A 14,591-nucleotide genomic window follows, 5' to 3' on the forward strand; every position below is an offset into this window, starting at 1 on the left:
TACGGAAAACAAAACTATTATTTTTAAATTGAGAACTGAGTTGGCTGAATCACCAATTTTGGCAATATTGATTATTTATTATTGTGTAAAAATTATAAAAACTATTATATTATTTTTCTGTGCATTTATATTTTGTTTATCAAGAACTTGGATTATTGATAAAATTCAACATCCATAGATTATGATCCATCAACAGAATTATTTTATTTGTACTGCTGTTATTAGATTTAAAAATGTATTTCTTATTTTTAGAACTCGTGGCTCAAAGCTTCTTTTTCCAGTCACGCCAAAACTATTGTAAATTTGTATTTTAATATGAACAAGAATATAACTGAATTTACTCACACTATTCATTTTCCAGGAGGAAGCCTTCTGAACTAGTTTAAAATTAATTTGTAATAGTGTATGCAGACTATATAATTTTTACTGCTCTCATAATCTCTGAACTGCTTGGGTCAGTTGGATGAACAGAAGTTTTATAGTTTTTCATAATGTAAGATTTTTAGTGGAATGAAAACTAATGGTTAGTCTCTGAGACTAGTTTCAATGACAATCAACATAAAAAACTTTTTATTTCGAACTGATTATTTTTGTTGAAATTGATGCAATTTTTCACTCTGCATGCTAGCATAAAAAATATGCATAATTTCAATTTAAAAAATGTATTGCAACTCAATATAAGTAGTGATAATTGCAATAGCTTATTAAACAGATGATAAACTAGAATATAAAGGAAAATGAATAAAACTCTTTAAACATTACAAAGTGGACTGAAACCTAGTAAAGTTGTAAATTTAACAACTTTGTATTAGTATGAACTGAACCAGCCATAACTGTAACACTATTTTTCTTTGATAGAACCCGCTTGAGATATAGTTTGGATCAACGATAGCAGTGACAAACTACAGACCACTAGTGGAGCATCGCATAATCTATTTTTAAGGCAGAAATAACATAATATTCCAATTGTGTGGATTAGGAATTTGATGATGAAATATAAGTAAAAAGCAATATTCTAGTTTGACGTGAATTTAACGTACATGACTGGAAGTTAGAGGAGCCCGCACAAAACGGCCACTTGAATCAGAAAATCCACAATTCTTGTTAAGCTGATGAATATCAATTGAAACAAATGAGAAGTTATCTAAACGACGATGAGAGAATTATATCAATATTTCAAAAGTTTATTTTTCCTTCATACAATGCATACATGTATGTCTATAATTATATAAATACAATTGACAACTAACAAAATAATTAAAAATTAAAAAGTAATAATATTAAATACGGAAGGTCCCTGAAGAGGTTAAAAACCTGAGCGCAGGGGCCGAGTGTTACTAAAACATAATTATTTCTGAAATAAATAAAATGGGTGGATTCCTATAAACATATCGAATTCGTATACCTATGAACTGGATTAAGAAATTAATCGGTAAACTACCTTAATTACTATTCCGATCTCGTTAACGTTTTTGCTATTCCTTTGCATTTACATTTATTCCTTTTACAGAATATCTTAGCAACATTTAGGAAAATGTTTCCATGTACATGCACATCTCGGCATTGCAGCTAAGGGTGCTCACATAGTGATGAGGTAGAGGTAAGAGTTCGAGATGGAGGTACCTCAATGTAACACAAATACAGTGCATGAGCACCCGCATAGTGAAGAGGTCGAGATAGATGGCCAAGTCGCACGCTGTGCTGTAATCTCGGAGCGGCAATTTTTAATAAACTCTTCAACTACGAACGCACGATGTTTACCACGCGGCTTACCTCGCCCTTCTCACCATACCCTTAATAAATACAATTATTCAATCCAATTCATGCCGGCGCCCTATAACCCAACATGTATTTGTGTTAAATAAAGGTGTCTCTATTTCGATCTTGACTTTTTACATCTACCTCTATCTTCTCAATATCTGAGCGCTCTTTCCAGTGATTTTGGACTACAGTGACCGTACAAGGAGCAGAGACAAAACCTTCAATCCTTATAGGAACATACACACATGATTTCCCAACGTACAAAAGGAGAATAATTGAAAGTACAGACGAACTAATTACATCTAACATAAATTCTGTTATTCTTTTTACTGAGATGCATGAATGCTCAATACATTCTTTGCGTTCTTTTTTCCCTTTTTCCGGCTTTCTTTGGTGTGTGTTGGAAGTTGAAACCAATGCTTTTTTCTGTTCAATCAACCGAAATGTGGATATTTTGTATAAGAAAAGTGTATCTTACTGTTGTTAAGTAGAAAATAACTTGGTAGGCTTTCCAAGTGTCCGTACCAGGACTGTACAGATTCTCAAATCCAAGTGACAGCCTCACTAATTTTTGGGGGCATTTTCTAATCTCTAACCGTCTTAATATACATTATTGCTTTGTTAGTATACTTTTTTGTTGTATTAAAGAGTAATTTCATGTCATTAAGACATTGAATAGGTTATTTCAGAATTCTGAGTCATCGAGGTTATTATATTATTATTTGCTATGAAGAATACTACACATTGTAACATTTCCATCAGAAATCACCGTATACTCATAAACAGAAGGCACGGCCGGTATTACTGGTATTAGAATGGCTTCATCTTCATATTTGAATTTTTTGTTCAACGTTTCCTGTTCCTCATCACATATGAGACGACATTGGCACAGATGACAATTATTTTCAGATGGAAAGTAGCAATTCGTTGAGTGGATCATGTGGAGAAAGAACCTTGTCTTTCTTTAGATGATCACCCTTACTTAGCATTAGACATAATGGATATAATAGAAATACATGACTCTTGCAGAAGAGTGAAAAGGAGCTTGATCATGAATGATTATTATTAGACGAAAATCCAAACTAAATGCTGAAAATCAACCCGAAGACTTTACAGCATTCAATTTGGATTTTCGTCTAATAATAATTATTCATTAATTAGCATTTGAATGAATGCAATATCACATTAATTTCCATCTGTAGCTTGATTATGATTACTAAAATAATCCAATAAGTAACACACTTTAAATTCTATGGGAAAATATTGATACTCACTGGAAATTGACTTTCTCAACTTGGAATCTGGTTTCGAAAATTCCTGAGGTGAGAACTCGACACCTAAGAATGTCCTGTGAAAATTGAAAACATACAATTAATTATCAATAAGTTTATTTCAGTTAAGATGCATGAACAATCAAAAACATACATGAAGACAAATAATAAGAAGAATGGAGTGATCAGTGGATAGAATGCTTGCGTAGCAGCCCAGAGATCCTGGTTCAAACCCTCTCATAGCCAAACGTTTTTGACCAGGTCACTCCCGTGTTATCGGATGGGCACGTTAGATTAACGGTCCAGGCTGAAGTATGATAGTCGTAAGGCCCATTGACGGCTTAAATGATGTACTCAGGTGAGGTGGAACTTCCGTCAGGGACTCCCCACCAATAAAATCCATATGAATATTGTTGTTATTATTATTGTAAAATGAATTGAATTTAAAGACAAACTAGAAACTTCATCAAAACGTGAGATTTCATGATAGGAATTTTATTATAAACAACGTGAGTAGGCGCATGTTTCTTGACTTATCTGAGTGATAAGATACCAGCGCGACCATGGAGTCACCTGTTTCCCAAAATTGTGTGAAGAGTATGAAGAGGATTATATATAAATCAAAATTTTGCATGTTAAACTGTAAGAGATGATGATCAAATGGAAAATTATTAAATTGGTTATTACAAATTTGAATAAAAAAATATAATAAAAAACTGATTGATATTAATGTTGAAGTCTGTCTGCAATCGGTCCATAGATTTGACTATTTTTTGCATGAAACAGAGTTTTAAATAAAATGCTAAATAAAGTGTTAAATGAAAAGCAATTGAAATTGCAAAAATTTTATGCTTTTACTGATAGTATCAGAATAGAATCCTTATACTTAAAGCTCTATTCTTCATATAGACTTTGGAAATATTATTTTGATGCCCGGCTTCAACAAGCTTGGTGAAGACATTTGAACATGGTTAAATAAGGGACAATTTCCATGTTCAAATAAGGGAATGCACAAACATCTGATCTCTATGACAAAAGTTACCATCGATAACTCCAGTGCACAAATTGCACTCCTGTAAAGCGTATCCAGTTTGATAATGTTCAAATGTATTGAACAAGCTTGGTGAAATAGTGGTGAAGGCTCATAAGACTGATAAGTTTCTCCAACAATTCTCAGATGTTGTTTTGACAACTGACTTATGAGCCACATTGCATTTCTGTTGACGTTTTTCATTCAAAAAATAAAATCATTGCCAAACTAAGATCATCAGTAAATGTCAGGCTTAATAAAAGAAATAATACAAAAGTTATTATTCAAACAAAAATTATTAACAAACTGAACCTACAATATCGAGAAATATACTGAACTATTGAAAAGCTGTGTTACTCTTGAATGTTCGATAGCTCTAAAGTACTGAACGTGTTCTAAAGGAACTAAAAGTTCAAAAACTAAGGAACAATAGGGTTCATTGTGGATTAATAAACTCACCTGCTCTGAGGGGGTATAGTCTGGTTGCTTTATTATGTGGACCCGATCGAGAAAACTGAAAAAAGAAACATTAATCAATTTTCACCAGAAAAGATATTGAATTAAATTTTAAGGCACATGATTGTTTTAACTGTAGAAAATAGTTGATGGACAAATGCTATGTAGGCTAGTGATAAAAAATGAAAAATTAAGTACCCTTTTTTAAAACTGTTTACAAGATAATGGCATCATGGCCGAAACATGTCGTAAGTAAACAATTTAAAAAAAGGTACTTGGATTTTTATTTTTTATTTATATTCAAGAGTAGCCCTAACGGGAAAAAGACAAATACTATGTAGTACAAAGCTAAAACTAAGGCCTGTTGTACATAACGTATGTTAAATCGTATGTTGATCATGTATGTGAGCACTAAATTTATAGATATTCTACCATTTGATTTTTAATTAAATGTCCGAGATAGAATGATTGATACTTGGATTAAGGATAGGTTCTTTTTTCACTGGGAGCTGAGTGGTGGTAATAAAAATTTGATTTGTTTTTTTTTTTTCTCATTCAATTTTGTTTTTTATCGTTTTAAGCTATCTATATATTTACTCGTTTATTCTTTCTAGTTGATACTTTTTTCAAGTTATTGTTTTTATTTATTTATTTACGGTATACAAATACTCCCACCAGCGGGCAAGATGTTTTTTCTTTTGCTGGTGGCGCCTAAAAAATTCTACTTTTATCTCAAGTTTTCACGATCAGTCAAGTTCTATTTTATGTTATTTCTTAGTTTAAGAAGATATTGTGTTTTTGTTAGACTTGTCTATATCAAATTTTTGTAGTGTATGAATTTTTTTGGCAATAAATTTCAAATTTCAAATGATACTGAGAAATTGCAAAATGGTGGAACATAAATTGCAATGGTAATGCTAGAACAATTTCAAAAATTCGAAAAACTCAAATATTAGCAGCAAAACCAGCATACCTAACCTTTACCTACATATTCCATGTACTGTTCTCACGGTGCATCAACTCTTGAAACAATACTCAAAATTTAACTAGAATTGATAAAATGAAGAAACATCACCTACTTCTATCAACATTCGGAAAAGGAACAGTTTTAGGCTAAGACTGTCGATCCTTTGCTAATCATTAATATGATTTTTGTATCATAAAATGTATGAATTCGATTAGCAAAAAAAAAAAAAAAAAACAATTTGTTAATTGAATGTTGTGTCTATATTTTTAAATTGTGTGATTGAATAAATAAAAAACACATCAGTTCCATTGGACAGCCCCTAAACAAGCAAACATTGAAGTAATGCAGTGCCGTGGAAAAATTGAGATATCTTAAATTTTCATCAAAATTGTTTTATGAGAACAATTTTATACTACAATTCTATATATAGGCCCTTCCAAACAGAGAGATTTCTTGCTCTAGAGGACTAATCAAATGTAATACACAGACAAATGAGAGTGCACTCGTGCTAGACTTCTATACGAGTTTTCACTCATGTAAATCTCTATTGCAATGGCTGTCACAGTTTGGAAATGCCTCGAGGCTGTACGATTGAACAGTTGTGAATTCAATCAATTTAAAGCCTAAAAATAAAAATATAAAACATAAATCTATGACTTTCAATCGCAAATAATATTCAAGCTACGTTGTACATCAACAAGGATTTGAATCATACTTCAATGGATCATCAACATAATACCACTCATAAAATTTTATCTAATGATTATCATTTTCATTAGAATGAAAAACTATAAAAATAATTGTATGCACCCTTCTCCAATAGTTTGGAGAGCTATTGAGCACATCAATTAATAGTGCAAACTTCTCTGATAGTTTCATTTACTTACTGAATATAATTCTCTTATTTCTCATTCCAATGATGCCTAGTTTAGATTGGGTGATATGCAATATAAGGCGATATGCGATAAGAGGAGACATCAGTTCCGCTGATTCAAGTGAATTCCGAACCACGGGAAAATGTACTTTTTTGTTGACACTACAAAATGTCACTCAATTTGAACTGGTGATACTCACTATTTGGCGCAATCAATTAGTTGGTACTCGTTAGATCTTTCAAAACATGCCTGAACGCCCCTGTCTTTCCAAAGGATTTCCGTGTGTTCGTAAAACTCCTATAGAACAAGAAAAAACAAACATTATTGGCATATATAAAAGCGAAATGGCACTCATACATTCACTCATTAATAAGAGTAAAACTAACAGAAACTCTAAAATTTGGCAGGCATGTTCACTTGATCACTTGGAGCTCTAAACACACACTATGAACGGATTTTGAAAAGCTTGTTGTAAGAGTTAAACTAGCAAATATATTAATGAACTTACTGGTGGATAGTCAAAGTCGTGCTGAGAAGCCACGTCTTGGATATAATCGACCCTCGCCTGGTTCTCTGCATGTTCTAGTTGAACAGGTGGTGTTAACGTGCCCATTGCACCGGTTACAGTCTGTCCAACAAAATTTATTCATAACATCTGATCGAAATAAATAATCATACAATAAATAATCATAAATCATTTGATTGGGATTATCATGAACATGTTTATTATAATCATTGGCTATAAATTAATGCTTTTCAACCTCCATTTTCAAGAAAGGAAAGCCGTATTACCTAAGAAAAGGGAAAGCTGGTGAGGAAAAAATAAACACAAGAACGTTACATGAATCCATCAAATTCTTCCATCTTCAATATTTCTGTATTGTAGTGAAGTTGATATCCATATTGAATAGAACAACTTGGAATTTCGAGGTTGAATGGTAGAGAGGACTTAAAAGTCCTAACTTCACCAAATGAAGAATTTTTTCATTTCATTTCAAATTTCAATCAGTGTTTTTAAACTCCAACATAACGTAAACTTTGCACTGTTTTTCAATGATTCAATCTTTTGAGTCAAACTGAGTAAAAATAGAAGAGCATAATATTATGTGCGTTAGCAGAACAGATAGTTTTTATATGGGTGGAATTAACATTCCCCTTCCTGTAGGGTAGGCTACTACAATCATTGAAATCAAATAGAAACCATCAAGTAACTTTTTAAATTTTATTAATGCACAACATGTTTCGACTCATTAGGAAGTGCAAATTAAGTCTATTTAAAAAGATAGCCATACAGGTGAGTATTTTAAATGGGTCTGACGGAACAGAAAGTTTGAAAAAGTGAAGTAATAGTATCTTACGTCACATGGACAGGAAGGGGCCTTTTGCAGGCGAGAATTTCATTCAAGCACTGCAAAAAAAACATTCACGTCCATGTAACGTACATTATTTTTTGTCATAATAATCTAAAGAAGAATAATTGAGAAATAGAAAACATGTTGAGCTGAATTTACTCCATGCATTCTATAAACATAACCTAATTTTGTGGAAGTTGACAAAACTTCCACCTGGAGCGCGGAAGGTGTTTTTTTTTGCAGTTTTGCTGTTCCAATTTCGGAACTAGGAAACATAGTCGACTGTAAAGAAAACATATGGCTTCATTACAGTAGAGTATGATGTAATGAGAATCATATGTTTATTTGTTCTGCAAACAGCTGTTTACCGGTTTGATTTCATGGCTATGACAAAAATTATTATACATAGATAACATGATTTGGTTCATTAACATCTTATCATTTATCTTCAAAAAAAGTATGAAAATAGTGATGTGAAAAATGAATCTATAGAGAGATTTACATTATAAAGCCAGAAAAACAGATTAACATATTGGTTTGATATCTGGTCTGTCATTATACAAATAAGATAGCTCTATCCTTTACCAACTCCGCACCGTTGCCAAATCATTTTAGGCCACGAAGAAATAAAATGAACTACCAGAATAATATCATTATGAAATTTATTATTAAATTATTAAAAATACATTATCTCACTGAATTCACTAAATTGGAGATATAACTGATCGCTATTAACAAAAATCAATAATATTAATATTATATCAGATATACTGGGATGAGTTCAATCACAGCTATCTACTATAGAAGGTAATGGAAGCAAACTTGACAACAATGCCGTTCTGACATTTCCACTGACTTTACAACGTGAACTCTATATAGCAACTCTCACTATAGATCAATTGGAACGGTGTACTAAATCCCAGAGACTTATTCAGTCAGACACAGGATCAATAGAAAAATTTCAAAGTGAAAGAGCACAAAAATTGGCAGAACAAAGCAAATAAGAATACAGAGGATGAAGGAGAGAAAAGGATTGGGCCTTTATTATTGGATTAGTGGCCCACCTGTATCAAACTTCATTGAGTACAGAATAAAAGGAAAGGCAAACCCAGTCCAGGGATCCGTTTCACGAAAAAAGTAACTACTCGCTCAAAAATTTAGGAAACTTGTAAATTGTTTTGAACAATAATTTACTCCTGAAAAATTGTATAATTTTGCTCAGTTTCATCTCTGTTAAACAACTCTTGTAGATAAATAAATATTTCAGGCGATTTGTTTCGAAATATACTGAGAACAGACATTTTGAAAGGCACACTCAATGAGTAATTGAATAAATTTATTGAAATTAAATGGGGAAACACGATATGTCACCTTGAACTGTCCTATTTTAGCACGTGCATTGCGCGAGACAGGTCCTAAAAGGGTTAACTATTACTCATTCATATATTCATGAAGCTAACCGCGGATTAAAACAGTATCAACAGCATCGCGGCATTCTAATTATTCGGCATCGGATCCCCTCTTTTTCAAACCATTCAAATATTTGAATTCGAAATTAATTAGTGGATTGAAGTAGCCTCAGTATAATAATCAAATACTCGTTAATATGAATCAATCAAAATAGAGTTGGAGATAAATGAATTTATTTTCCTAAAATACCCGCAAATCAATCGATTGTTACTTATTTGAACAGTACTGTTTTTGGAAATACAGAATAGCAAAGCATTATTCAATGAGCAATATTTATTGAAAAAGGGGATGTTATTTAGTGTCATACAATAGTACCGATATCATATCTTATAGGACCTATAATATCGTATGCATAGTAAATTTATTAAAATAAATTGAGGAAGGATGCAATATAAAGGATGAAAGATAACGGATATATACGATGCAAGGTAAATTTATTAAAATAAATTGAGGAAGGATACAATATAAAGGATGAAAGATAACGGATATATAGGATGAATATACCCAAACATTACTATCAACCCGTCATTTTTATGGATGTTATATTAAGTTCAGATATACAATGTTATATAAAAGAATACAGCTTCTAAAGTGCAAAACAGCTGGATATTAATTAATGTAGTATTAAGTTAAGATAACCACGATTTATATATTATAAAAGACAAAACAACTGTAATATTCAAGTATGGTATACTAGTACTGCCTCATACTCAAGACACAATATTAAAAAAGGTGCAATCTTGAACAAACGTCTAAAGAAGTCGATGAAATAAAATAGTTGTTGAGAATTGGCAATACTAGATTTAATTGGAGTATGCATAAGTGATGAGACAATGAAACTATGCAAATTATCTTTTAAAAAAGGATAGGATTATTCCGCACCAATTCTTAATGTAAAACTTGAGCTATCAAGTTGCTAACGTTAGAGTGAAAAGCAATTCGTTATTATTTCATGTGGTTATGCTCTGCGATTTTCAATGTTTAAATATTAGTATTACTGTATTTAAATATTAGTATTAGGTGCTCTGACATAAACTATTGTTACTGTATACCTCAATCATCTATAATATAAATGATGAATTATAATTAATCATCAAATGAAACGAATTGAATTTATTATGTTTTGAAACAGTTACCATTCGACTTACAGTTTAATCAGCTAATAGAGTAGGTCTAAAAAATTGGGCAATCTTATAAGTGTACAAATGGTGAACTAATTTGACAAAAAACTGGAATTAATCCTAAAGTCATAGTTGGAACAGTACATTACGAAATTATCTACTGTAGAACAATAACAAAATAATATTTAATATCATAATATCATATTATTTTTTATAATAATATGATTAATTATTCTAAAAATATATTATAACAATATTTTTCAAATTTGAATTGATATTAATAAAAAATTGATCATCTTGATCTCGCATAACTTACCAGAATGGCATCTCTTATATTTTTCTTAATATCTTCTATTTTTTGTCGTTTTTCTCTGAAAAGTAAAAAAAAAAACTAACATGTAATAATACAACAGACACAACATCAAGTCTAAGGAATCTAAAATAATTTATTTTGGCGTCTTTGAACATAGCATAAATTGATTGATTTCAAATTAAATATTGCTAATAATAATATAGTAATATCTAAAACTAGCAGACAGGCTCGCTTGGCTCGCATTGTACACGTCTTCACCCCCTGGACCCCAGCTGAATCTTCAGGATTGAAACCAGCAGGCACGCGAAGCTCAAATTCCGTTATAGAATTTGAACTAATAATTCTAAAAACTTGTATTTATAAACAGTGCATTTGAGATTTTTTACACTGAGAGTTATATCAATACCGCATTTCGTGATCTCAATAAAAATTTGATCAAGAAATACTGTAAGTTTATGGATTAAGGAAATTAAGACATTAAAATTCAAGATTATCGTTTCAATTTGGTTCAGGATAAGCTGATGGAAAAGTATTTGAAGCTCACCGCTTTCATTAGTATCTTTGAAAGAGTTTTAGAAGTACGCTGATTAATAGGATTCTTGTTTATTCCATTGTTTATATCATTGTTGTTTAAACAATAAAGTTGGACAATCAATATTATGAAAACATGTTTTAATCATACCTAATTCAAGTTGACGAACATGTTTATGTACCTAATCTAAGTTGATTAATTTAATATAATTTCCTATAATAATTTTCAACCTTCCAACAATATGCAGATTGTATCCCAATTATGAATATCGTAGTAAGCTAACAGCTCATGATGTAGCTGATGGAATAAATCCATCACAAAGTGGACTATAATGCATGTTAATGTGATGCCCATAAGTATAACTGGGTTAGTTCATTCTTGATAAAATAAAATTGGTCATAAATATTGTTCACAACTCGAGATTGATTTAACGACCGTATAATAATGGACACAGGAAAGTTTGATTGATCACGATTAGTCATTAATTTACACTTTTTATAGCAGCTAATTTGTATGATAGGTCTAATTTCATGTTGATCACAAACTGCTACTTATAATATTTAGAATAATATAATACCAGCGTATTGCCATTTAAAAACAAAAATCTAACCCCCTAACCTACCCCTTTACCTTCGAATCATTATTAAACAGAACCTTTATGGTTAGGTCTTGATGCTGGATGAACTGAAATCGAGAGGAACTGAAATGGAGGAAGTCCCAAACATCTCAATTGCATTGTCATCACAACTGAACGCTACACTGTGATTGGTTGGTTGGTCTCGTTATACACACGAGATGGGAGAGCATAATAACCGGCCCGCTAACATTTCCTTGCTGCTATTATTATTCATAAAAAGTTTTCTGAGGGGAATAAAATGATGGTGAATTAAAATTATTCACGGAATTCAGTTTCTGAGTTTTATTCGTTTCAAAGTGAATTATGCACATCTTATTAAATTGATATTTTTGTGTCTCATGGATGGGATAGCCCCGTCCTAGATTCCTTATGGGCCAGAAGAGGGTGAGATGTATTGTTTTTGGAGGTTTTTGTTTTTCATGTATTTGTGATATTAATTTGACAATAAATTTGATTTGATTTAAGATAACGCATTGAAATTGCAAACTCACACCATATTGCATAACAACGACTGATATTGTCAAAACAACTGAAGTATTAAAACAATTTTTATACTAGTTCCGGTTGTTACACCATCATCAATCTAAAGTAAACTAAATGCTTAAGCATTAAGCAACAGGTGAATTATTGTGTGGATGAGGCCCTACGATTGGCCATTATTTCATCAATGAAGGTTGAGCACTGTCATTGGTCGAGACAGGACACGCCTTTACTGTTTCCAAATATGGGCATGAGAACAGTCAACATTACAATTTTTACAACACCATTAGTTTAGTTTCAACTTGAACTACTGGTTTATTTTCTATCTCCTTTGTATTACAATTTCGAGTTTGACCTTGGCTTCTGCATTGATATTCAATTTCTATCTTCGTTTTTGTTATCATTTTTTGTATTCTCGTGTTTTAATATTGTATATTCTTTCATTTTCATTCATATTTTCAATTTGGTTTGATAGTTACTTGATATTTCTTTATATTTGTTGTTGTTCAACGGTTGTCATGACGATATTTGGAAAATTGAATAGAAGGCGAGTCTTGTCTCAGCCAATGACAGAACACATCGTTCATTGGTCAACAACCAATGGCCAATCGTACTTCATCGTGGACTTCATCCACATTATATCTGCTGACTTAGTCATCAGCTCACTGAGCCCTTGACGATGCTATACTTTGGCTAAAAAAAATAATAGCACTTTGTAAAAATGAAATCACTTATCTAATTGTATTCAATTATTGCTCTCAACTATACACATATATTCTGCTGCTCAATGTTTAAGCTTTCAGTGAGATTTATAATGGTGTAACAAACTAGTACAAACTGGTGTAATTAGTTTCGTACCTCAAAAATGTTGTAATAAATCAGTGGTTTTGACAATATAAGGTATTTTCCAATCTATATGGATATTATGCCATACCATCAACTTCACAAACAACACATAAAGTCAAACTAACTCTATTTAGTCAAACTAATCCTTGAAAGTTAAGATTTCGGGCTCAATTTGGCGAAAATCTCATATAGTACAAAAAACATATAGTAGTATTGAAACAGCTTCCGATTTGGAGGGATATGCGGAGCAGAGAAATGGGGTAGATAAGCCAATTTCAGTGGAGAATAGTCATAGAAAGAAGCGCAGTTGCCAAGTTGTCGATCAGACTCAGTCAATGCAGTGCTTTCAGAGAGGAAACTACGTATGCTGTTGAACATTCACTTAAGCATGGTTTCCATTACCACAGATTTAGCACTGCAACATAACTAGAGTTCGAATTACGGGAACTTGTAGGAATGGAAGCGGTCTACAACATTTCAAATCGGCAGTTTCTCCGTAACAGTTGCGCCAGCCCAATGTGCCGCAAAACAAATATTGCTGCAAATATTAGACTACTTTTCTATTTTCCTCTAAGATTCAAACACTTTTATAAATAGATATAGAGAGATTCGGATTTGGATCCAGCACCCCCAAATACAATGTGCCACAATTCCGTAAATACCCAAAAATAAGGGAGTTTTGGTTACTTCTTATGTTTATAGTGCTGAATGTCACTAGAGCTTTGATATACTTAGAGTCTATGATGTTATTGCACCCACTTTCAGTTTTTTACTTAAATATGTGTAACGCTAGTTCGCCTCCATGTTGCACATTGGGTAACGCTAAATAATGGACTAGCATATAACGGCGGTCAGACAAACTTATGTTCTCCAGACCAAAAACTACACATCTTGAAGAAATTGAAAAAATATAGTGTATATGTGGACATTTGAGACTCATGAGCTTTATATGTGTTGTGTATCTGCCATACGCTAAATAAATGAATAAATGAATAAATGAAATGAAAAAAATCTTTATTAGGCGGAGTTAGGACTTTCAAGTCCTCTCTACCACTCAACCTCAACATTACAAATGGAATTGAATAAATAATACAGTGTAAAATAATATATAAATAAAAATAGATTAAATAATATCGCTACAAAATAGAAACATAGTTGGAACAAAACAATCAATCTGCATTTAGACTAAAAAATCAATTTATTATATAATTCAAGAAACAATAGTAAAAAAAGGAATTGATAATATAATCATTCACACAACATTCACACAGCTCACCAGACCAGTCCTAAGCGCCAACCACACGCAACCCCCGCAGACCCGCCAACAAAATCCGCTTGACCTCCGCCCCAAAGCGAGCACGCCCATCAATAGCCCGGACCGAAGCAGGAAGATCATTCCACAGCCTACAACCTGTGACAGTGGATGATCTCTCAAAAGTCCTAGTTCTATGAATGGGAAAAGCCAACAGCAACTTGCCAT

At 32.1% G+C, this 14,591-nt stretch overlaps 1 protein-coding gene across 1 annotated transcript in view; it reads right to left on the reverse strand.

Annotated features, from left to right (window-relative positions):
* Positions 1–14,591, reverse strand: part of LOC111059791 (guanine nucleotide-binding protein G(s) subunit alpha) — a 79,527-nt gene that overhangs the window by 20,587 nt on the left and 44,349 nt on the right. The window contains exons 3-7 of the mRNA XM_039441811.1: positions 10,620–10,674; positions 6,869–6,988; positions 6,560–6,657; positions 4,522–4,576; positions 3,036–3,109 (exon numbers count right to left, since the gene is read on the reverse strand). Of these exons, the coding sequence (XP_039297745.1) occupies positions 3,036–3,109; positions 4,522–4,576; positions 6,560–6,657; positions 6,869–6,988; positions 10,620–10,674 (402 nt within the window). The remainder of the gene's footprint in view (positions 1–3,035; positions 3,110–4,521; positions 4,577–6,559; positions 6,658–6,868; positions 6,989–10,619; positions 10,675–14,591) is intronic.

This window comes from Nilaparvata lugens, chromosome X (assembly GCF_014356525.2).
Source record: "Nilaparvata lugens isolate BPH chromosome X, ASM1435652v1, whole genome shotgun sequence".
NCBI lineage: Eukaryota > Metazoa > Arthropoda > Insecta > Hemiptera > Delphacidae > Nilaparvata > Nilaparvata lugens.